Here is a 23,049-nt window from a genome sequence, read left to right on the forward strand (position 1 = left end):
CCCCCATTACAATTCTCAGAGCCCCTGTAATGATCCTCACAGTGCCCCAACAAGACTCGCAGAGCCCCGCATTGTGTCTGAGTCTCGCACTGTCTCACAATCCTCTCATCGCCCAGTTTCTCACATCTCCATCCCAGTTCTCTCACAACCCCGATTCCCACCCCCCCACCCCAATTCTCTCCTCCCCGTTTCTCACACCCCCCATCCCAGTTCTGTCACCATCCCGATTTCCACCGCCCCACCCCAGTTCCCTCATCCCCCCGTTTCTCGCGTCCCCCATCCCAGCTATCACAGCCCTCCAGTACTTTTCCCACAGCCCCCACCCCAGTTCTGCCGTTCTCCCGTTTCTCACACCCCCACTGCCCCGCCCGCCCCGCGCATGCGCAGTCCCTCCCGCCCCCCAGCGCAGGGCGGTGCGCGTTCTCGCCCCGCCCCCCCCGCCAGCCCCGCGGCGCGCGCCCCGGGGCGCAGTGCGCCTGCGCGGGGGCCCCCGTGTGGCGCTGCGCGAGGCGCGGGCAAGGGAAGGGAAAAGGGAAGGGGAGGGGGGGAGAGCGAGCGAGCGAGTGCGGCCGGGCCGGCGGAGCAGCGGGAGCGCGGGGGGGGGGAGGAGGAGGAGGCGGCGGCGGGGGCGCCGCGCTGCCGCTGCCGGAGGAGGAGCAGGAGGAGGCAGCGGGAGCGAGCGAGCGGGCGGCGCGGCGCGGGGAGCCGGCGAGGGAGCGCAGCCGCGGATCAGAGCGAGCCCGGCGCCCGGCAGCCGGCCCGGCGGGCAGGGGGCCCCCCCGGCGGGGATGGTGCGGTCCGGCGGCCGGTGGCGCTGAGGGCGGCCGGGCCCCGCGGCGGAAGGGGCGGAGGGCGAGGCGGAGGCGGCGGCGGGCGGCGAGCGGCGGCCGGCGGCGCGGCGCGGGGGCAGGCGGCGGCCGGGAGCCGGGGCACGGGCGGCGGGCTCGCCCCGCGCCGCGCAGCATGGTCCGGGAAACCAGGCACCTCTGGGTGGGCAACCTGCCGGAGAACGTGCGCGAGGAGAAGATCATCGAGCACTTCAAGCGGTGAGTGGGGAGCGGCGACGGGGGCCCGTCCTGCCCGACCCGCGGTGTGGGGGAAAACGAGGGGAAAAACGTGGGAAGGGGGGAGGAGTGCGCGGGGACGACGGTTCCCGTGGAGAGGAGGAGGAAAACAGCGCTGTAAATAAGCCGCGCCATGGCGGGATCGGCGGCGCGGCCGGAGCGGGGAAATACAAAAATGGCTAAAAATGGACCCGAAACGACGGAGCAGCGAGTGGGGCTCGGCGGTCGGCACGGAGCGGATCCTATGCCGAGAATGTCGGGAGGCAGCGCTGAGCCTGGCCGACTTGTTTTCCTTTTTTTTTTTTTTTTTTTTTTTTTTCCTTTTTTTAAAATATTATTCAACGTTCGGACTTTTTTTCTATTTATTTTCGTCCATTACACTGCGTTTCCCTCCCACCTGAAGTCGTGGAGGATGCTGCGTGTCCCCCCGAGGTGCGCGAACTGTGGGAACCGAAGCGCCTGCAGCTGCGAAAACGTGACTCTGGGGGGAAAAAAAAATCACACAAACCCACGGAGAAAACACGGGATCCTGCATGCGGGAAGCGCTCTGGACTCCTTATATCGTGCTGGGTTGTTGTTTGGGGTTTTTTTCCCTTTTTTTTTTTTTTCCTTTTTTTCCTTTTTTTTTTTGTTTTTTTTGTTGTTGTTGCATAGGTTAATCCCGCTCATAAGGAAGTAGTGCTGTTTGCACGGTTGGTGTTTTTTCCCTCCTCCCTCCGTCTTTCCCTGCGAGGAGGAGGAGGAAGAGGCTTCTCCCTTGCCGCCTCAGCAGTACCTTTTTCCTGTGGAAATGCTCTTGAGTTTATGCATCCCACGTTGGAAGCTGATTTTTAGGAAGAAAAAGAGAGTAATGAGCCCTGCTTAGCTCATGGCCCCTCCACACTCTTTGCTTTAATCCCACCAGCAGCAGAAAAAAATGGATTTGAAGCTTCCTTTAATCTTCCTGTGCTGGAAAAATGACGGAGCGTCCTTAATAATGAGTCACCATGGGAAAAATAGATGCAGTGACACCGACGGGGAAAAAGAAGGTCCCAGCGCCTCTTCCCTGGTTTCTGGTCGTCTGTTGTGAATGGACTGAGGGTCTCTCATCCCCCTCCATCCTCCTGGCCTCAGCTGCTGCAGCAGCCAGACCCCATCTCAGCATCCTCATCGTTCTGAAATTGCTCTGTTTTAATCAAGCTTCACCTTTTTTCACCTTTGTTATCCCCCTGAGCCCAGAATTCGCCGCTTGATCAACGCGCGGGATGGTGGATTTGTATCCAGGGTGGTTTGTCGTGTCCCTCAAGTCCAGCTTACGTTACCCAGTGCTGTACAAAGCCAGGTTGAGGGAAAAAGCTTGCTCATGGTTACATGGTTAATTCCAGCTTTAAGTAGCTGAGAGAATAGGCGCTTCACAGTGGAAATATGACATCCTTCGGTTTTATTTTGTCCAGTCCTCCTCTCTTCATAATATGTATTAAAGGAGGGAAAAAGTTGCTATGGTGCTGTTGCTTGGAGATGGACGGGAAAAATGGCAGGCGCTGAATTAATTACCTTTTTTTGGTTGTTTTTACCTCGGCAAATTGCGATGGGAGGTTTGGGAAGGAGCTTTGTTGCCAAGCATTTCTCCCTGCTTTTTTCCAAGTGATTTTCGCCCCGGATTTGTGTGTTTAGAAGAAGCTGATCTCACGGCAGTAAACAGTTAAAACGCGCTTCAGCCCTTTGGCTGCTGGTACTAAAGCATGGGGAGGGAATGACACGCCGCCTCCGAATGCTGGTGGGGTGTAACCACTGGAGTATTTGTGGCTGGAAAAGGGGTGAGGGGGTGAGTGTGGATCCAGGTCCGAGGCTCAGTGTGTAGGTGCTGTGAGTGGACAATGGAGCAAGGCTTCCTTTGTATGCCCGTGCTCGCCTGGGGGAAGGGACACGCGCTGCACAAGGCTTGCACAGCCTGGTGGGTCTGTCCAGAGGGAATGAGAGCGGCTGCCCGGCCGTGGCGGTGGGAAGAGGAAGGCTCCCTCCTTGGAAAGACGCTGTAGCTGGGAGAGAAAGTCTTTTCGGATGGAGCGGGGCTTGGCAGAGCCCGGTTCCCACCCATCCCCCAGCCTGGGAATAGGCGCAGCGCGTGCGGGGAGGCTGAGCCATGGGAGCCGCGCAGCGTTGGGGGAAAACCACCTCAAACCTCAGCGGGCTGCGGCCGGGACCCGCCTTGCCCCCGGAGCCTCTCTGCAGCTCTTTGGGGTGTTTGTTTTTCCACTCTGCTTGGGAAATGCTGTCCTTCCCAGATGGAAGCCCGTTCGCAAGGCTGTTGCACAGGCCCTGCTGGGAGCGAGTCTGAGAAACAACCATCTTGTTTCCAAAGAAGCGAAAATTCAGGAAAAACTGAAACTTGGAGCTTGGCAGGAGTATGGAAGGTTTGCTGCCTCTCCTCCCCTCTTCGCTTAATCATCGGCTGTGGGAACCTTGCTTGTGTTTGCACCATCACGAGGAATTCTATAAAGAGATGAATTAAGAATTTCGAGGAAATACATGTTTTTATTCTTTATTCCCAAATGCTCCTGATTGGCTTGTTTAGTTTAGCGATGAATTTTTCTCTCCAATTAGAGAATGCTGAAGCTGGTCTCAAGAAGCACTGGCTTATGTGAGCAGTGCTACTTTTTTCCTTAGAAGCCCTTTTTAAAATCTGTTTCCTTGATATTAAAGGAGATAGCAAAGGAGAGATTTTCCATTCATTTAAATACATTTAAATTGTCTTTCAGTTTCGTACCCAAATACCCCCTTTTCAAAAACAAATGCTCTATATTTCCTTTCATAAGGCATTCTGAAATAGAGAAGCAGACAGTGCCAGGATTGGAAATGCACTGTTCAGGTGAAATAAGTAGCAAGTTATGATCTGGGAGATGTGAGCCTGGAGAAGTGGTTTGGGTTCGCCTAATTAACGCTGGGAAAAAACCCGTCGTTCACCATCGCTGAAACAGATGCTCGGCAGCTTGCAGAACAAGGCGACTAAATATAGTAACAGTTGTCCCCAACACAAGTGCTGCCCTTCCATATTTTTTTCCTCTCTGTGTTTTCTTCCAGTTATCTGAAAGAACGTGGCTTTGTCCTTTTACTGGTGTTTTAAAGGGCAGAGAGGAATAAAACCCTCTTAATGATGGACCACGTGACTGTCGTGTGCAATCTCCTGTGCTGGGGGAGAATTAAGACATTCACAGTGGCGACCAAGTCCAGTAGAAACCCTGGATTTCAGGAAACAAATGTGCTCCTTGAAAATCAGTGGAATGCACTGCAGATCAGGGCAATCTTGGAGGAGATAGATAACTTTTCAGGGGTGTTTTTTGGGTGGGAAATGGGCTTTTTGTGTCCATTCCAGTGTCTGTCCCTCAGGAGATGCTTTGGATGCCTCCTAGAAAAGTGGTTGGCATTTTAAACATAACTGCAAAAAACTTACTCTGACATCGAGTGTCTGTTTTCAGTCACTCCTAGAGAATATTTGGTCAGTTTGTGAGTAAATGGCTTGGAGTGTGAATTCGGCCTGGGAGGGTGGAATCTGTGCCTTCTGCTCCGTGTCACCGCTGTGGACTAAGGTGGTCTAGGGGGATTTTGGTAGCTCTGATGTCGGTTGTGACCTGGTGAGAACGGTGACGGCCACTAGCTAGTGTGGAACACTCAGGGTGAAAACACTTCTTACATCAGACACCGGCAGGTCTTGTAGTGCCTTTCCACAGGAACTGGCTTGAGTCAGAAGGAAGGGTGCTCCTGGTTTTCTAGTAAAGCTCTTGAATGTGTTCCCTGGCTCTTTTTGATGATAAGTCCTTGGATATCACTTGGGATGCAAACACATGGATGGTTATCCTAACTCAGCTCAGCCTATACAGATCTCTATCCAGGTTTATTTTTATTGTAGGGAAACACAGAAGTAAGACTGCAGAAGGAACTATTCCTGTTTTGTCTCTCGATCTGTGTCACTTTAGGTATTGCCACAGATGAGGTACTGCCTTTTCCAGCTCAGAGCTGTGAAGGAGGGGAGGGTACAGTTTATGCCTGTATTTTATTGGAGTGATGTCTGGAATAATAGGCAGCACTAGAACATATTTGTGCTGGTTTTGCAACACTTCCAGTAATGTAATCCAGAGACCATAGTAGGATGTTTGGCTGGGACACTGGGTCAGGAGGATGAAAAGAATTGCTCAGAATCAGAAGGGGAGTGGGTACCTGAGGCAAGTTCCTTCAGTGGGTTCCAGTGAAAGCCTCACACGGAGTGCAGGTTGGTCAGTCAGGTGGCTCATTGAGGTGATGGTGGTGCTGGTTCTGGTGGTGGTTTGCCGTCAGATCTTTAATAATTCTGCTCCTAGTATTGATCCACAAGTGCCCTAAAGCAGCACAGGCACCTCCTCCGTGGCATCCCAGCTTGTTACACAGCAGTGTCTGCCTGCAGCTGCCTCCTGGCTCCCGAGCAGGCTGAGATCCATGGTGCTCTGCATTCTGCTCTTTGCCTGCACTTGAGGTGGCAGCTGGTTGACGCCACACTGGCCGAGGAAATGGCTGGGTAATTATTTCAAAGGAACTTAATGAAAAGCCACAAAGAGTCTAGATTTGGACTAAGCTTCTATTAAGTGGTTTTATATGCTGAGCAGTGGTAGAAAGATAAGTTGATGTCACTTGGTCACAAAATTCTGTCATCTGCTGAGCCTGGCTGGCATTGTTTCTTCTCTGAAGTTTCTTCAGAGGTCCAGGCTGTGTTTAGTTGTGATTATTTATGATTTTATGAGCAGCTTCTGTTGTTGCTGAGCTGCTCAAGAGCAATGCTGGCTTTTGGTATTTCTTGCCGTTACTGTAAATTCCTTTGGTACAACAGTAAAATAATCCCTGCAGAGTACAAAAAAACCAGATTTATATGTTGAGAACTTAGCAGTCTTGTGAGGCATACAAAGGTATTAAATTCATTCATTAGGTTAGAACAGGAGATGAATAAAGGCTTAAATTCACTTTGTGACAGCCTTGATGACTTTTTTTTAATTCCTTCTTGCTTTTCATAGGCCAGAAAGTCATACCAAGTTCCCTGGCAAATGACCTTATTGACATCTTAAAGTGTATCCAAAATTAGGTCCTTGTCTTCGCTGAGGGCAAAGAGGCACTCGCTGGTTTTCCATAAAAAAGGAAGTAAATATCCAAATGAGTAGAAGGCAGATGTTGGATGAGTCAGGGTGGACCTGGGGCTCCTCAGGAGCTTTGTTTTTGTGAACTGATGTGTCACAACTGCAGCTTGTTTTGCTGTTGTTGTGGTTTCATGCTGATGTTGGGTTGTGAGGAAGAGGAGGAGATGCCCTTTTGCATGTGAAGAGGTGCCTGAGAAATAATGAACACCTAAACTGTGTTCTGAGGATGTTTGCAAAGGGATAGAACTAAGGGTCACCCTCCCGGCTGCTTTTAGGCTGCAGAAGGTTTTGGGAGAGTTGCTGTTGGGTGTGAGCTGTGGAGCTGCTGCTACTGGGTTGGATATGCTCTGTATTTGTAGCTACCAAAAATAAGAACCAGTGAGATATTTCACTTGTGTTTTTTATTAAGTTCGTTTAACTTGCTGAGGTTTGAGAATGCCCTGAAACCAAAGACTGCAAGGACAAACATTCCTAAACAATGACTTGAAGAATAAACTAGAAAAATTACTGCTCTCCATAATAAGATTTTGAGTTTAGCTGCATCTTTGGCATGCTGATTTAGGAATCTTGTGGGAGGAACAGGAGCCCGAGGATGGAAATTCACAGTGTACAACCAGCCTTGCTGCTTTCCTTTGCTCAAGTTTTTGTGGTGTTCTGAAGACTCCTTGGACAGTTAATGAAAATCAGACAGAAGTTGCTTTTTTCATCACCCAGGCTACAAGGCAGCAGCGTTTCCCACCTGGTGATTGTACACATGCACACTTCCTTGGAGGTTTCACCTTTCTGCCTGGGGAGTAATGGCAGCTCAGCTCTCCTGAAAGCCACCTCTACACTGTTCTGTAGCAGTGCATTCAGAGGTGATGAAGGCTCCTGGACCATGAATAAAATACAGCAACTGCTTTGGTTTGTGCATTTCCATAGTTATTGTTTAACCTGCTGATGCTCTGTAATCGTCTCCTGCAGTCTGTAAAATCCTGCAGTGTGAAGATAACATCCTTCAGTAAAAGAACAAACATTGTTCCAAGCTTTTAATAAATACACCAGATATATCCCAGGGCCTGCTGCAGCCTGGTCTGTCAGCAGGAATGATTGAAGGCAGCACCTCTGAATTTGGTGGAAACATCATCCTTCCTGGGATAGATTTTTGGAAATGCCTTCTGTAGCCCTTGCGTGTGCTGGCTCTGGACTAGAGTTTGTGTGTCTGTGCCTTGTGCGAGGTCCAGATGTTTGTGGTGACTTGGGTGAGAAGAAGCAGAGTTCAGATGCAAAAGGAACATAAGTTTTCCACTCAGACAAACTGGTCGTGGGAGGAGAGCAGCAGTCTTTCACAGCAACCATGTTCTGGTTAGTGGCTTGGACATTTTTAAGAACAAAAGAGGGCTTTTCTTGCTTTCTTTCTCTTCCTCTTTTTAATCAGGCTCAACAGCTTAAAACTGAAAGCACTTTTTTGGTATAAGCACACTTAGTTCTGGAGCGTGAACTTCTGCATCTGATCAGAGAGCCCTAAGTGTGCTCTCATCTCTCCACTGAAAAGCCAGAGAAGTCCAGACGTCTCTGGAAGGAGGGTGAACGGATGATCTGCAGGGCTGTCTGTTGGATACTGCTGGTGAGATAGTGCTGACCTGTGTGTGTTCCTCTTGGACGCCCCTCTGTCCAAATGGAGGAGCTTTCATGTCTTATTCCCAGTGTGGTGGGAAATGAGAGCTGTGATCAGACCAAGTTCCTGTCATGAAGGTGTCAGGTACCCGTCAAAACTGGATTTGAAACCATCTTTTAACTCAACAAAAAAGAATGGCCAGATTGTGAATGATTTTATTTAAGGAAGTAGTGAATCACCTGGAGTTTTTCTCCAGAAAGAAAACTCACCTGGTTGTGTTTGCTAGCTGTGGGATTCACTGAGAGGAACTTGGTGTCCCTGTCACAGCTTGCCCTGTGTCTTCGATGAGGTGTTCACTGCTTCCGCTCGGCACAGAGCTCCACGCCGTGGTCCAGCTGCTGCTGCTGCTGGGTGAATGCCTCCCGTCCTCATTAACACTGATGGCTGCCAAGGAGATCACAGAGGCTCCTTTAAATGTCCCTCTGTAAGCTCTCTGCAGCAGCTGCGGGTGACCTGTAATAGTTAACAGGGCAAAATAAGAAATATAAATTGCCAAGTTGTATGTTTAAAGAAGTCATCTTTGGAGGGGGAAAGAAGTCTTCCGGCCTCATTAGCATCCTAGCTGTGAGGGGAATAAAAGCTCAGGGTGGAAGAGTATCTCCCTTGTATATGTAATCAACATCTGATTTAATTTCACAGGATCCATGAGATGCTGCTCCCAGGAAGGCAGCTGGATATGCATCCAGACAGCCAATGGCCAGCACAGTCACTGCCTTATAATCAAAGTCTCAGTAAACCTTTGGTCTTTTTCTTGACTCTGAAACAACTTATTGGAAGAATTAGTAGCAGAGAAGCTTTGCCACATTTAAAAAATAAAAGTGGCTCTAAGATTGATGTTGTAAATGATAAGGCTGGTTGTGGGTGAGATACACTATTTTTGGCAGCAATTGAGCTCAGGAAGCATCTCCTCCTCTACATCCTTTCAGAGTTTACAGCCCCTCCGTTGGCTGCAGTTAAGGCATTTTTCAACATGAAAGGTGAAGCTGGTCACTGAAACGGCATAAAATGAGGGAGCAGCTTTCCCAGCAGTTGTGATGGTGTATCCTTGAACCCCAGGAGGAGCCCTCTTGGTCTGGTAGTACGTGTTCACCTCCTGATACAACTGTGCTCAAGTCTTTGGTGTGGTGAAGCCTCCTTTAAGCCAGCTCATAAAGCCAAGGTGTGAAACCTCGCCTGTTGTTGCAATGAAACTCAAGTTTCCAGCTCAGCTTTGCAAAACCTTGACTTTGAGTTGCACTGAAAGGAAAGCCATTAAAGTCTGGCTGGTTCAGGAGCTCGGCTCTGGAAATCCCAGGCTCTCGCCTGTGGAGAAAATGCCTGGAGCGCAGGTAGTCACTGCAGACAGAACACACCCGGGTGTGTGCCAGGCTCTTGCCGGGCACTTGTCAGTGGGGAATATTATTTTCCTTGGGCTGACACCTGGCTCACGCCGAGGACTGTGCTGCCAGTTGGTTTAGTCACAGGGACAAGCACTTTCTCCAGGGGATAGAAGCAGTGAGTCACGAAGCAACAAAATAACATTTGCACATCTGTGTTTGGTGACTGGCTGGTGTGGCAGAGCGGGAGTGGCTGGACTGGCTGGGAACTGGTTGCATTTCCTCCCTGGTGTCAGGATCATAACCTCTTAGCATTGATGAGCTTTTGTGGTTGGGGATTTGACTGAGAGTCCTTGGATCCATGGCTGATTTCTGTCAGAAGTGAATTTCAGTTTACCGGACCTGTGAGCTGAACAGAAGCTGGTCATTTGTTCAAACCCAGTTGAAGTTTGAGGGGGAAGAGCAGTTCCATCGCTTGAGGTGGTCTCAGAGACTGCAGACAGATAAACATTTTTTTCTTCTGATGTACTGTTTTCTGGGAAGCATACAAAACATTAGAGAAGAGGTTGTAAATGTCTGTTGCTGGAGAAGTCTGTACCAGTGGGACCAAGACTTCCAAAGCTTCGAGATGATCCTATCTCAAGTGCTCTGCAACATGGCAGGAAGACCATAATGTTGTGACTCTGCATTTTCCTCCATCTGCTGCTGAATACACGCAAAGCAGAGCTTGGAGAAGCAAAAGTGAGATGGGGAATTACCCTTTCATGTAAGAGTGAAAAAAAACTTGATTAATCAAGAGATTCCCGTACAGTTGCGATGCAATGCGTTCTTAACATCAAATCCAAACAAATCCTAAAATCAGTCATGCAAAAGAACAGGCTTGAGCAATTCCCCTGCAGAAAGCGTTGAATGTAGCCTATCACCACTGGTGTTTTTGAAGCAAATCTGCAGATAATGCTTTAAGCTGGAAGGAAAAAAATGCCCTGGAGATGGAATTCAGCAGCTCTGTGTCTAGCGTGTAGGAGCGTGAAGGTGCACATCTGTGTAGGTTGGGGATAAAGAATCACATTTTGTTGTGCTTGACACAACACAGCTGAACATGCAGAGTTCCTACATATTTCTGTAACCTTTCCGTGCTTCTACAAATAGTAATATTTATTCTTAACTGCTTGGAGAGCATGATTGAGCTGCCATGTGTATATATATCTTCTCTAACGAATTTTGAACCCATTTGCCAATTTCAGCTAAACCTGAGGGTGAAGGGGATATTCAGTTGCAGAGACACGATGTTCCTTTGAGTTTTGTGAAAACAAGCGGTTTTAATAGAGGAGAGAGACCTGATTAGCGACCCCATGGAGAGAAAAGCTGCAGTGAGAGCACAGCCCTTATTAGACATTAAAGAATCCACATGGGAGAGAGGTGTTCCTGACCGTGGGAAAAGCTGCAGTGGGAACTGGCAGTTATTGGACGCCAGAGAATTCGACCTCAAGACATGCATCTGTAAGAAATGAGTCTTCATTAGTTCTGCTCACAAAGCTGCATTTTTTTTTATTTTTTTATTTTTTTTTTTGGTAATAATGTATATACCAATAAACTATGGGTGTCTCCATGCTTTTTCTTGATTGTTCCAAAGAAACGACTAGGAGAAGTGCCTTGGTAAGAGACGGTCCCTGGCTGGCTGAGGTGGCTGTGCTCGTTACCCGGGCAGCTGTAAGTGGCTGTTGCTGTGTCGAGCCCTTCGCTCCAGCGCGGTCGAGCTCTGGCTGGGCTGATGCAATGCCAGCTTCTCCTGGCGCTGCCGGCAGCGGAACTGCTGACTGGGGTGAGGAGGATATTACTGCATGGAGTGCCAAGAGGCGTTTTTATTCATCCAGCTTTGTGTAATCCCCATGTCCAAAGCATGGCTTCAGCTCCCCCACCCTCGTCTTTGCCCTGGTTTGAAAGGTCACTGGGACTCCTCCTGGGGACTGGTCCATGTCCTGTGGATCTTGCAGTGGAACTGGTCAATATTTTAAGGAAGAGATGCACCGATACTCACATGTGACCTTGATGCATGTTGACTGCAACAGCTGATCTATGGCAGAACTGGTTGTCATCAGGGTTGCAGAAAATACCTTGGTGTGTTGACTCTTGGATGAAATTGTTGCTACCAGAAGTGGCAACTATGAAAACACAGGTTTAAATATTCTGTTTCTTCCCTCTATGGTACAGAATAATTCCATTTGTGTATTAATACTTCAGCTGCATCCAAAAGGTCACTTTGCAATGAAGACATAAATAAAATATCTTCATTAGGAATCACTCATACTCGGGGTCTTAAAATGGAGCATTTGGCTGAGCTGTAAAGCAAGAGGCGAGCACTTGTTCCAGCATGGAGTTATCTCTGGACTATCTGATCTGTTGAGCGTGTTGCTCCTAAATACCAGAGGTATCAGGAGTATCTGTGAATGTGCCTATGCTAGCTTTTTAATTTCCTACTTTGTCATCTCTTAGGGAGGGATTACGAGTGCAGACAAAGCCCTGGCTGTTTTCTGTGTGTGGCAGGAACACGTGCTGTATGTCATTAACAAAACCCCCGTTTGTAGTCAGGGGTTGGGAGATTTCCCATTGCGTTCTGCTGGGGGCCAGAGGGAGCTGCAAAGTCCAGAGGGGTCCGGGTTCGAGTGGTTTGGGTGTTGGGGCAGGAGGGTGGAAGTATAAGCACTGTGCTCAGGATTCACCCCAGGACTGTTTGGCTGAGCTCTGTAACCTGGATGATTAGTTTCTGCTCCTGGATTTTGACGTTTCCCTGAAGATCTTTATTACTAGAAGAAGAGCTGCAGAGAATGCCCTGAAGAGCGTTGTTTTTCTCCCCCCAAAGGTCACAGAACCAATAAAGATCACTCTAAACAGGTTTTAAAGCATCTCAGATTGTAATCTAGAAAATGATGGGAGCTTGGTAATTAGGGCATGTTTCTGAATCATTGTTGTTACATGGGCTGTTCTTGGTGTGGCTCGAAAACCAGAGCTCCTTGTGATCCGAGGAGCTTTTATTTTACTTGGCGCTGGGAAGGTGAAGGATTTCAAAGGTGCACATCTCCTGAATTTATCACTCAGGGATATCACTTCCTACTTGTGATTGTCCAGAGTATTGTCCAGCCACTTGCTGTGTCTTATCTTTATAGACATAGCAGTTTTTCTGCACCAGTGCCCCCAGCATGGGTGAGAAACAGGAGCTGGAAACCATTGCACAGTAGGAGATGATGGTATGAGTTGCTTTTGTGGAATCATGGTGAGGATGGCTGACACAACTGGAGTTCTGCAGTGAATGCCTGTGACTTCTTCAGAAGGAATTGGCGAGGAAAGAGAGTTGGTGGGCTAGCCTTGTGTGTTAGGAAGTGCTTGGATTGTCTAGAGGTTAATGATGGTGGTGACAGGGTTTAGTGTTTATGGCAGAGAATGGTGGGACAGCTAACAAGGCAGATATCCCAATGGGAGTCTGTTCTAGACCACCCAACCAGGAGACCAATTTCATCTGAAGAGGTAGATGAAATATTCTCTAAGCAGGAGAAGTCTCAGCACTCTTGTTCTTGTGGAGAACTTAAACCTGCCACATGTCTGCTGGAAATACAGCAGAGAGGAAGCAGTCTGGGAGGTTCATGGAGTGTGTGAAGGACCCAGTTGGTGAGGGAGCCAACCAGGATTTGGTATTGAGTTGTCCATAGTGAATTCTGCTTCTGGTCTGCCCCGAGTGCAGCTGCTAGCCCAGGCAGTCCTACAAAGTGAAATGATTGTGGCTCAACAGGTGACAGTTCCCCACATTTGTCAGACTTAATTTTAAGTAGTTTTTTTCCAGGATGGTGGAATTCTGCTTGTTTCTTTCAAGATTCATTTCAGTGAATTTGAATGATTTTCATGTCAGCCCTGTACACACTCTTCTGAATGGTCTGTCCCTGATTTTGCTGTCTTCTTACTGTATTTATGAAACAGTCAGTGCAATTTTGAGTGGTTTTTGTTTAGATGCCTTGATTTTTCTGTGTCTCTCAGTCCTCAAGTCTCCTTCCATGCCAGGCATGTAATGATACTGTCAAATTTTGAGTAATGCTCTGCATTACTTGAGGCACAATTTAATTCCAAAGACTTGTGCTGCTCATATCTGAAGGTGGTGAAATACCATCTTAGATCGCTCTATGTATGAAATTCCCTTTTAAAAAAACAACAACTTATAAGTGTATATATAAATTATATGGCAGTAAAGCATTTGGCTATAATGAATATGAAGCTTGGAACATGGCAGGATGTCATTTCCTTAGGATAAGCATGTTTGAACTGCTGTGTATTTCATTTATTGTATCACTGCCCTTGTTGTGATCAGTTGTAGTGCCGTAATCTTTGCAAATGCCTGTGTAGAGACACAAGTTCCCTTTGTGTTGCTGGCTCAGGAACTCTCACAGTGGTGAATATTAAACACCTTTTGTGAGCGGTGCGGGCAGGAGACGCTCACTGTGCTGTTCCTGCTGGGACTGGTGGTACTGGAGGCTGGTGCTTAACTCCAGACAGGATTTCTGCAGGATAGCTGTCCCTGTGGCTCAGTGTCCTGCTGCTGGTAAGATCCCAGTGTGGTCGGTGCTGCTCTTTGTTGTGTTATTTTGTGTAGTCTATCACTGGGAAGTGGCTACATGTGCTGTTGTGGTGGGCCAAGTTTCTCAGGCTGTGAAATGAGCATCCATAATAGCAGAAGACCTTAGAACTGATGTTCGTAGACTCAGCTGACATCCATTAGCCTGGCTAAAAACCCTGTGGAGGGTGATGGTACCCTGCTTTATGGAGATTTAGTATCGGCATATTCTGGATTTCCCTATACCTGGAGCAGACCTACTTTGTACAGAGGAAATGCAGGGCTGGAGTACCCCTAGCGTAGGGTATTTGGATTGATTTGGTGTCAGGAATAAGGAGAAGAGGCACAAACATCTGGTGAAGTATTATTTCAGGACACATTATTTTGTTATGAAATAACATCAAAGCCAGAGGAATGTGATTGGCCAAGGAAAGCTTCAAGCTGTGTGAGTGTTTTACTGAATAATGCAGGCTGGGGCTTGCTGGGGTTATATAATCACGGAGGAGAAAGGAGTTTGAGTGTGGCACAGCAAAATCAGCCGAGCTTTTCAGATGGCTAAAGATATCTGACTGCAGTCAAAGGGAACCAGAGTGAATACAAAATACTCGGATGTCCTGCTGTACTGGAGCAGCTTGTCAAATCATGCTTGTAATGGGTGGTGCAGAAACACACTGAAAACGTTCCTGCGTTTTTCTGGGTCCTGCAGTGTCTGCTACATTTAGTAGTATGCGGAACGGAGCGTGGCGCCAGCTTCTAAATAAAAATGCAGTGAAGTTTCTTTGGCCAGGATGTTGCTGACCTGAAGAACTCTGCAGTGATGAAGATGATTGGGTAGGAAAGGTCTTCACAAGCTTGTGGGGAGTACAGCAAGAGGAATAGAAAGTTACCGTGATTTAAAGTGGGATTTGGTTTATATTAAAAACGAATCTCCCTCACTTCAGCCCACCTTTTCTTATCATGTACAGATTGTCCTATAAAGATCCTAATCAGTTTATAGAATATTGCAACTAAACAGTAAGGTTTGCTTACTGCACAATTACTGGCCAATGTTCTCGTAGCCCATGCTTTGTTTAAAATGCTTTTGCTTGGAGCAGCAGGGAGCGTGCAGGCAGAATGTTCAGAGTGAGCAGCTAAGCTGGAATGGCTTAGCAGAGCTGGGGAGCCGAGGGTGCCGATCCCCGGGGTGGGGAAGGCTGCAGGTGCGGGATGACACTGGCTGTGCCTGAGTGACATGTCGCTTCCTGGGGAGGAGGAACCAGCCCGGCCCTGCATTGGCGGAGGCTGCGGCTCCCAGCCCGGCTGTGCGGTCTCCTGGTTTGGGAGGAAGAGCTGGGGAGGAGGAAGGGCTGGAGAGCGAGGGAAACATGCTGAGCAGCTGTGCCAAGAGCCCAGAGACATTTCAGCTGCTTGAATATAGAGGTGCTTTGATCTACAGTGTATAAACCGATAATGCTTAAATTATGAATTCCTTTTCTTTGTCTGAAAAGCTGGATTAGCGTGGCTTTGTTTGAGCAGTGATTATTGGGCAACTTTTTTCTGCAAGGGCTGCTCAATGTGTGTTTACAGCCGGGTGCTTCGGCTGTGCCGTGCTGCTGGAGGGGCTTGGTGACATAACAGCTCTCGCACGTCCTCGTCTCCTCTGCTTCAGGTTGAACTGTAAACCCCGCCGAAAACACGGCCTCGGCTGCCTTCATTACGATGTGGAGTTAATGATTAATGGGCAGGAGTTGTGGATGGGAAGAGGCGCTAAACGGCCTTGTTTTCGTTCGAGTCTGCGGAGTGGGAGCCGAGCAAAGGCACCTCTTTGTTTCTGTTGGTCTGGCAGCGATTGCAAAACGCAGCCTTGGGAAGGGCTGACGCACAGGTGTAGTGATAGGAGGCGAAGGTTGAGAGGAGCTGTTCTGCCAACGCTGCCAAAGGTCGCGGCCGTGCCTCCCCTGGCCTTTTGTCCCCTCTTCCCAGCCCTCTGCCAGGACAAAGGTTGCTCCTCGGAGCATCTTCACCTCCATCTTGCCTTGCTCTGGCGTCAGGAAGCGCGGTGCTCTCACCGCCTCTCCTCCCCCGGCCCTTCAGAACGCGTCGTGGTTTTTTCCTTGTAACGTTGCTGTGCTGCAGTGAAGCCGTGTGGTGATGCAGCACTGCAGATCTCCCTCCTCTCCCCCTGGTCTCCTCCCGGCAGCCTCTGCCAAGACAGGAGCAGCTCGGAGAGACGCCAGTGGGTGCGGCCGGGCCGGATCGCCCGGCACATTGATCCTCGCGCTGGGGACCGGGGATGGATGTCTGCAGTCACAGGACTGAGGCAAACCTTCCTCTTCCAGCAGCTGCCCTGGAATACTCGGGCTCTCCCCTCCTCGGTTCTCTTTCATCTCCCGCTCTGTTTCCTTTCTCCTGCTCCCGCCTGCCTCCCTCGCTTTCAGCAAAGGCGATTGTCACAGATTATCCTCAGGGCCTGTCGAGGGTACGGGGCAGGACACCAAAGCACAGCGTATATTTATGTATCTGGATAACGGGGGGATTACCAGGCGCCGTCTCGGAGTGGAGTGATTTAGCACCATGGCTGCAGTGCAGTAACCTCCCCCATCCATTTCTTATTTAAGTAAAGAAAAAATTCATAACCAAAGTACACTTCTTCCAATATAAAAATTTATATTGGGAAGAGTCACACCTTTGCTAGGTGGTTTTTGTGGTATATGGGGACCTTATTGTACTGGTATCCTGTATCCGATCTGCTTTCTGGGTAGCATGAGCTCAGATATTTGTACATTTTAAACACATTCTGCATCTTTTGCAGCAAAAGAAAGCCTGAGTTCTGACAGTGTATGTATAATAACATGTGCGTGTTAGGATTCCAGAATTAGGCAGTAATTGTCAAGGTGGGGAGCAGGCAGTCCTTCAGAGCCCCGCTCTGATGTCACTGACAGGCAGTGCTTCATGTGAGGCAGGCTATGGAGGCTGCAGTCAGAGAACAGCTAGGATTTGAGAGATATTGTTGCTATTACCAGTAGTATCTTAATCTTAATCTCCCCTGAAGATTGAAGGCAAATATGGGCTCCTGTTGCCAGAAGCTGAACATGTAAATGCAGTGAGGAAAAGGAAAGTGTGTTCTAACCAGTCAGTTTGGGAACTACACGGTTTAGATATGAGAGTTGGAGTCCATCTTTGTTTGCAGAGAACTGGCACTGAAACGTTTTAAAGGGTGATCCTAACTAGGATTCCTGATTGCTTTCTATATTTTTTTTCTTGTTCAGTCATGGCATGACCATGTTCTCAAATAGGCTCTTTCCTGTTTTCCTTCCCTCTCCTTCCTTTCCTTTTCCCCTCTCCTGCTCTCTCTACATCTGCCACATCCAATTAGCCCATTTTTTTTTCCTCACACAGATTTTATTAACCATCTCCTCTACTTTTCTGGGCTTTCTGAATCTTGCTTTCAAGGCAAGGTAACCAAACCCAGCTTCCAAAGAGAGCATGCTTTGAGAAGCAGTTTTCCTGCAGTTCCATTTGCTATTATTTGAAGTTTTTAATTAAATAAAATACAAAGAAACAATTAGGAAATAACCAGAGCATTACAGATTAGGAAACTGCCAAGAATTAACATCCCTGTGCTGTACCCAGGGGCAGAAAGGTGACAAGCTCAGCCCTGGACAGCTGTGAGGCAGGAACGTGTCTTGTGTATGACCCTGTTGTTTTATGCCCAACAAGGCATTTTTTTCTTGGAAGAGGCTCTTGTTTGTGCACGCAGCCGTGTTCAGTGGAGTATAAACCAGGGGAAAAAAGGGCTCTAAATCCAAACCAGGTTATATATAAGTGTAGTAGGTCAGGCTGGAATGAGAAGGCAGCAGTCAGCGAGGCAGGTTTTCAGATCGTATTTAAGGGTTAGTCATCCAACAACAATGATGAAATTGTAAGGTGTAGGAAAAGGCAGGCAGGAAGTCGAGGCAGCTCCGGGATCTGACAGCGTGTGTGCCTCAGCCTGTGTATTCCCTTCTCCCTGTGCGTGGCTGAGAACAGCTTTGCCTGTGTAAGGTCTGTTTACATCTGCCCGGCCTTGCGCTGCCTTTGTGCATAGAAATATTTTCACAATAATTCTTCATGGAGTTTACAAATACTTCCTGATTAGGTTTTTTATTTGTGTGTCCCTTTCCTCTATGTCGGCACATTCAAAAATACACTTTCTGCCTTTCCTTGTCCTGGATTACCAACTGCAGTTCAAAGCTTTTCCCTGTTTTGCTCAGAATCTTTAGGCTGAGAGAATTGAGCACCCAAAACCTGCAGCTGTTGGCTGCTAAAACATCACTGTGCTCATCCTGCCCAGCTTGTCCTTTCTGCTGTGAGTGCATGCAAGTTACTTAAATAGGTTTTTACATCTTGTTTCCTTGTGTACACAAACATGTTTGGGTTTATTTTTATTTTGCATAGACATTTACTCATCCGTAAGTGCCAGTGTTGTAGTTACTTAACATACATTACTTAGGGTGGTGTCACATTCCCTCTGGCATTTCTCAGCTCCTGTTGGGCAGCTGGGTCCGGAGTGGGGGTAGGAGGCTGAACCCCAGCAGCACCTGGGTCTGGGGGTCTGTGCTGCCCACGTGTCCTGCAAGGGCTTGAGATCAGGAATGAGGATCACAGTGGAGACTGTGGGCTAAATGCAGATCGAAGTGTGGAACTGGAAGTGTCAAGGTCATTCGTCTCCTAAGAAAATGGTTGGCTGTCTGTATTTTTCCTCGTGACACCATTGTGCCTCTTTAATTGTGTCACACTAACGATGTGCAGGTTGTGAACACCTTTCTGTTTCTTCAGCTGTTGCTGCTCTGTTGCTATAAAAAGGGTGATCCCATGGTAGGCTCCCCACACTGTGAAAGAGGAATTTAAATGTAACCATGGAAAGTTTGAACTGCTTTTTCCCCTCTCCAAATGGCTTTTCCTCTCTTAGTGTCTCCCAATGATTGATTTTCCTGGCACAAGGGAAGGGTGAAGGGCTGGATGTTGATACTGCAGGAGGCAATGTTACTAAACGTGGTCTTTTCCCACCAGCACTAACGTGTGTGCTCTGCTTTGCTTCTCTTCCAGATATGGACGTGTCGAAAGTGTCAAAATCCTCCCTAAGAGGGGGTCGGAAGGCGGAGTGGCAGCGTTTGTGGATTTTGTGGACATTAAAAGTGCCCAGAAGGCACACAACTCTGTCAACAAAATGGGAGATAGAGACCTACGGACGGATTATAATGAGCCAGGAACCATTCCCAGTGCTGCGCGGGGATTGGATGATACAGTTTCCATAGCATCTCGTAGTAGAGAGGTTTCTGGGTTCAGAGGAGGTGGTGGGGGGCCCACTTACGGCCCCCCACCATCACTTCATGCACGGGAAGGACGTTATGAGCGGAGACTTGATGGGTAAGTTCCAAGGTTTCTCTAGGCAGGTATTTTGTATTTGATATGGTGAGAAACACAAACTCGTATCTAGGGCCCCCAGATGGATTTAAAATTTTGGGAATTATCTATGTTTCCTATTTTGGGTTGGAAACGGAAGTGATTTCTATCCCAGTGGCTGGTACCTTGTGGATCCATAGAGGATGTGTCCTGCAGCTGGTTGGATATCTACCTACACTTGAAATAAGGTGGTTTTAAGATGGAAGATTTCCTTTGGCCAGCATCGATATTGGAGTTACTCTTTTCTAGAAGTAGCGATCCCATTTCTTGGATAATATTAAGGCCTTGCTGGATGTATCCCTGCTGCCAGATGGAGCTATCTTACTCTACAACATGTGGTGAAGTTCTCTGTGGAGTATCTTCGGAATACTAGAACCTAGAATTCGGTGAAAGCTTGATGCCTAGCTCTCAGTTCTCACTATACGCAGCGGGTATGTTAATTGGATTGTCACCACAAAATTCATAGTAGACTTTAATGATGCACTCCTTGGATTCTACCGACAGCACTTAGCCATGGAAATAATGCTTGGATGGAGAAGACCGAAGGCAGCTTGTGATGGTTCCATTTTGGATCTACATCATTTCCAAGTTATTGGGATTATTCTTTCTGATGGTATTGGCAAAAAGAGATGACGGACATTACTAAATTTTGGAAATTATAGTTTATGTTTTTTTAAAGCTGGGATAAGAACTACTGCCTTGAATTTATTGGATGGTATACAGTCAAGACGCCAGTAGCCATGGGGAGTGGATTACTATCTAGTCTCTTAAAAAGCTCTCTGCTGCTCCACATTAAACATACTTTAGCTTTAAGGACGTGGTGCTAATACCCGTTTGTGGATACACCAGTGAGAAGTGACTGGGCTGGATGGTTACCAAGGCGGCCAGAGGATGCCTGCTGGCAGCAGCGTGAGGGCCCTCGGGCCTCGGGGGATCTTCTACCAGCTGCTTGATTCAGACTTAGGGCTGGAAATTAAAATTATGGATCTATTTGAGAGCCTTCTGTCTCAAGAAAGAAGTCTGGGGGTTTCAGAGTTACGGTTTCAGTTTGGGACTACTTCCGTCCAGTGGAATTTTTTTTTTTGTGTCTTGTCACTAAGATTTTTTTTTTTTTTTCTTGTTGGTTCATCCAAAATATCATTTGACACCCCTGCCCATTAAGAAGGTGGATTACCCCTGTAAGAGGGGCCAAAATTGGGGAAGTTATGTTCACAATTCTCTCCCTAGATTTAATTGGGAATATAGGTCGTGTTTCCACACTTGGAAAAGGTTGGTATGTCCTGCCCTGTGTATATTAGCCCCTCTCCTAACCCAAGTCAAACCCTCTCTTTCCACTAACTCCAGTAGCACTTAGTACTAATAGATAAATGAAGAAAGCACTGTAGCCAGTAGCTGTTCAGCTCTGCTTCCTCTGTCTGTCTTCTGTGTTCTTCTCATGGATAAGGATTTGTTCTTTCTGTCAGCTCTGTAGCAGTAACGGCTAGAAAATACTGCTTTTTCTCTGACCTCATTAAATCAGCTCTCACTGATTAACACTTTGTAGGATGCTAAATGCAATCGTTTGTAAAATTGTTGATCTTGGCCCTTCAAAAGGGGAAAAAAAGAACCAAAACAGAGACACATTTCTGTGTCAGATTCTGAAATAGCTTTCAAAATTCCATTGTTGTGAGCAAGAGGTAATGGCAATAGAAGCGCAACAATGAATTCCAAGCAGATGTAAAAGTTAATGATATTCTCTTGCATTGGTTAAGTAGTTTTTTATATATAATTTGAGAGAAAAAAATGCAGGCAAGCTGTGAGGGAGCTCTGTAGAAAGGTTGATATGAGTTACAATTTAACAACAGAGGGTGAATATATTGAGAGGATTAAGGATCTAGTGATTCATTGGCGAAGGAATGGAAGGAACTTCCTGAGATGCTAATCGAAAAAAGATTCAAATCCCCTTTTCAGTTTATAGAAGATCCCTGAAATATTTCTGCCATTTGAACTAGAACTGTGATGCAGAAGCAGAGGGGGAGGCACAAGGCAGAATTGGGTTATCAGGATTCAGGGGATTGAAGTGACTCATAACAGATTCTGAAGGAAGAATCTGAGAGAGAAGGCTGGAAAAAAAAGGGTTGAAATGTCCTTCATAATGGACAATTATGAATGGATAATTAATTTTTAAATTCATTTTGGCTACCCTGACATATTTAGAATTTTTGAAGTATTTTTAAAATGTTCAGTGTAACCATTCTGGATCTTCCATTTTGTGGATGTAACCAAGACATACCATCCTGGTACTTGTCTAAATTGGAATACTCAGCTCTTTGTAGTGTTCCTTTATCTGTCAGTTTTACTGTCTCTTTATTTGAGAGATCACACTAACTCAGAACATCCCAAGCCTTTCTCAATTTAAAATGTTTAAAACACTGAAATGAACTGGACTGTAGCTGCTGCAAGGATAGAAATTCTGTGACTGCAGCAACAGCAACAGTTGCAACAAAAACACTGCCTAAAAATTGGATTCCCAGTCGTTGTGTAGGGTCTTAGTATGTTCTGGGGACCTGCATCCTTGCAGTTCCAGCAATAGTAAAGGAGATGTTTCTTTAGCGTCCACAGCTTTTACAAGAAATGAGTGTAGCAATCTGGTCAAAGCAGAAATTCCCTCTAACAGGGTGAAATACTTTAGAACAGCAACAAGAAACCCCCTGATTTTCTGGGAATTCTCTATAGGTTATGCCACCCCTTTTGAAAGCAGCTTCTTACCTCTGGGTCATGCTTTGCATGGAGGCTTTCATGGCTAGAGCCCAATTTGTGATGCCATTTTTGCAGAAGGATAATTACAAGAGCTCCAGTAATAAATAAATTTTGAAAAATAATTTTTTTTAAGTTCTTAAGCAAAAATGGAGCAAAAAAGAAGTTGTTAATGATGAAGCTTTTCTTGTTCATGGAATTTAAAAGAAGAGCAGTTTAAATGAGTCTGCATGGGAAAGCAGAATTTTTTTTTCCTGTGCGGGCAAGTTGCTGGTCATGAAAGCCCCATATTGCGATTAAACCAAAATGATTGCTCAGCTTGATCATATACAAATATAACTTTGGAGTCAAGTAAAACGTTTTGAAGTTTGTCATTGTTTGCTTGATAGGTTATTGCTGGTTAGCAGAGAAGCAGTTGCAGCAATAAGTCGAGTGTTGCCGTGAATGTTTGCATGATTTGCTTTTAGCTGTGCCTGCCCCTTTCTGATGCAATATTTTTCCCCCTTCCCAAATGCAGGGCTTCAGATAACAGGGAGCGTGCTTATGAACATAGTGCCTATGGACACCATGAGCGGGGAACGGGCGGATTTGATCGGACGAGACATTATGATCAGGATTACTATAGAGACCCTCGGGAGCGGACCTTACAACACGGGCTCTATTACACTTCCCGGAGCCGAAGCCCAAACCGTTTTGACGCTCACGACCCCCGATACGAACCTAGGGCCCGGGAGCAGTTTACATTGCCCAGTGTGGTACACAGGGATATCTACAGGGACGACATTACACGGGAGGTACGAGGCAGGAGGCCGGAGCGGAACTACCAGCACAGCCGGAGCCGCTCGCCGCACTCGTCGCAGTCCAGGACGCAGTCCCCGCAGCGCCTGGCCAGCCAGGCCGCCCGGCCCGCCCGCTCCCCCAGCGGCAGCGGCTCCCGCAGCCGCTCCTCCAGCAGCGACTCCCTCAGCAGCAGCAGCAGCACCAGCAGCGACAGGTAGGCCCCTGTGCCGTGCTCCCGCAGCAGGCGCTCCATGGCACAGCTTTGGGTGGTGATGTAGAAATGCAAAAAGGCTCAGTTGGCACCAGGGGTTCCAGGGGGAATGGTGCTGCTGTTCGT

General features: G+C 47.5%; 1 protein-coding gene across 1 annotated transcript; it reads left to right on the forward strand.

The window, feature by feature from the left end:
* Positions 1-639: 639 nt before the first annotated feature.
* On the forward strand, positions 640-22,931 carry LOC130266735 (msx2-interacting protein-like). The gene is made up of 3 exons (XM_056515997.1): positions 640-1,046; positions 18,840-19,160; positions 22,450-22,931. The coding sequence occupies exons 1-3, from the start codon at positions 964-966 to the stop codon at positions 22,928-22,930; spliced, it is 885 nt and encodes a 294-aa protein (XP_056371972.1). The 5' UTR covers positions 640-963; the 3' UTR covers position 22,931.
* The last annotated feature ends 118 nt before the right edge of the window (positions 22,932-23,049 follow it).

The sequence above is a fragment of the Oenanthe melanoleuca genome, unplaced genomic scaffold (assembly GCF_029582105.1).
Source record: "Oenanthe melanoleuca isolate GR-GAL-2019-014 unplaced genomic scaffold, OMel1.0 S177, whole genome shotgun sequence".
Taxonomy (NCBI): Eukaryota; Metazoa; Chordata; class Aves; order Passeriformes; family Muscicapidae; genus Oenanthe; species Oenanthe melanoleuca.

Bases quoted from the DNA above. Each gene is read 5' to 3' on its own strand.
- LOC130266735 (XM_056515997.1), top strand. From the start codon at position 964: ATGGTCCGGGAAACCAGGCACCTCTGGGTGGGCAACCTGCCGGAGAAC. The intron at 1,047-18,839 runs GTGAGTGGGGAG...CTTCTCTTCCAG, and splicing joins ATCATCGAGCACTTCAAGCG to ATATGGACGTGTCGAAAGTG. The intron at 19,161-22,449 runs GTAAGTTCCAAG...TCCCAAATGCAG, and splicing joins TATGAGCGGAGACTTGATGG to GGCTTCAGATAACAGGGAGC.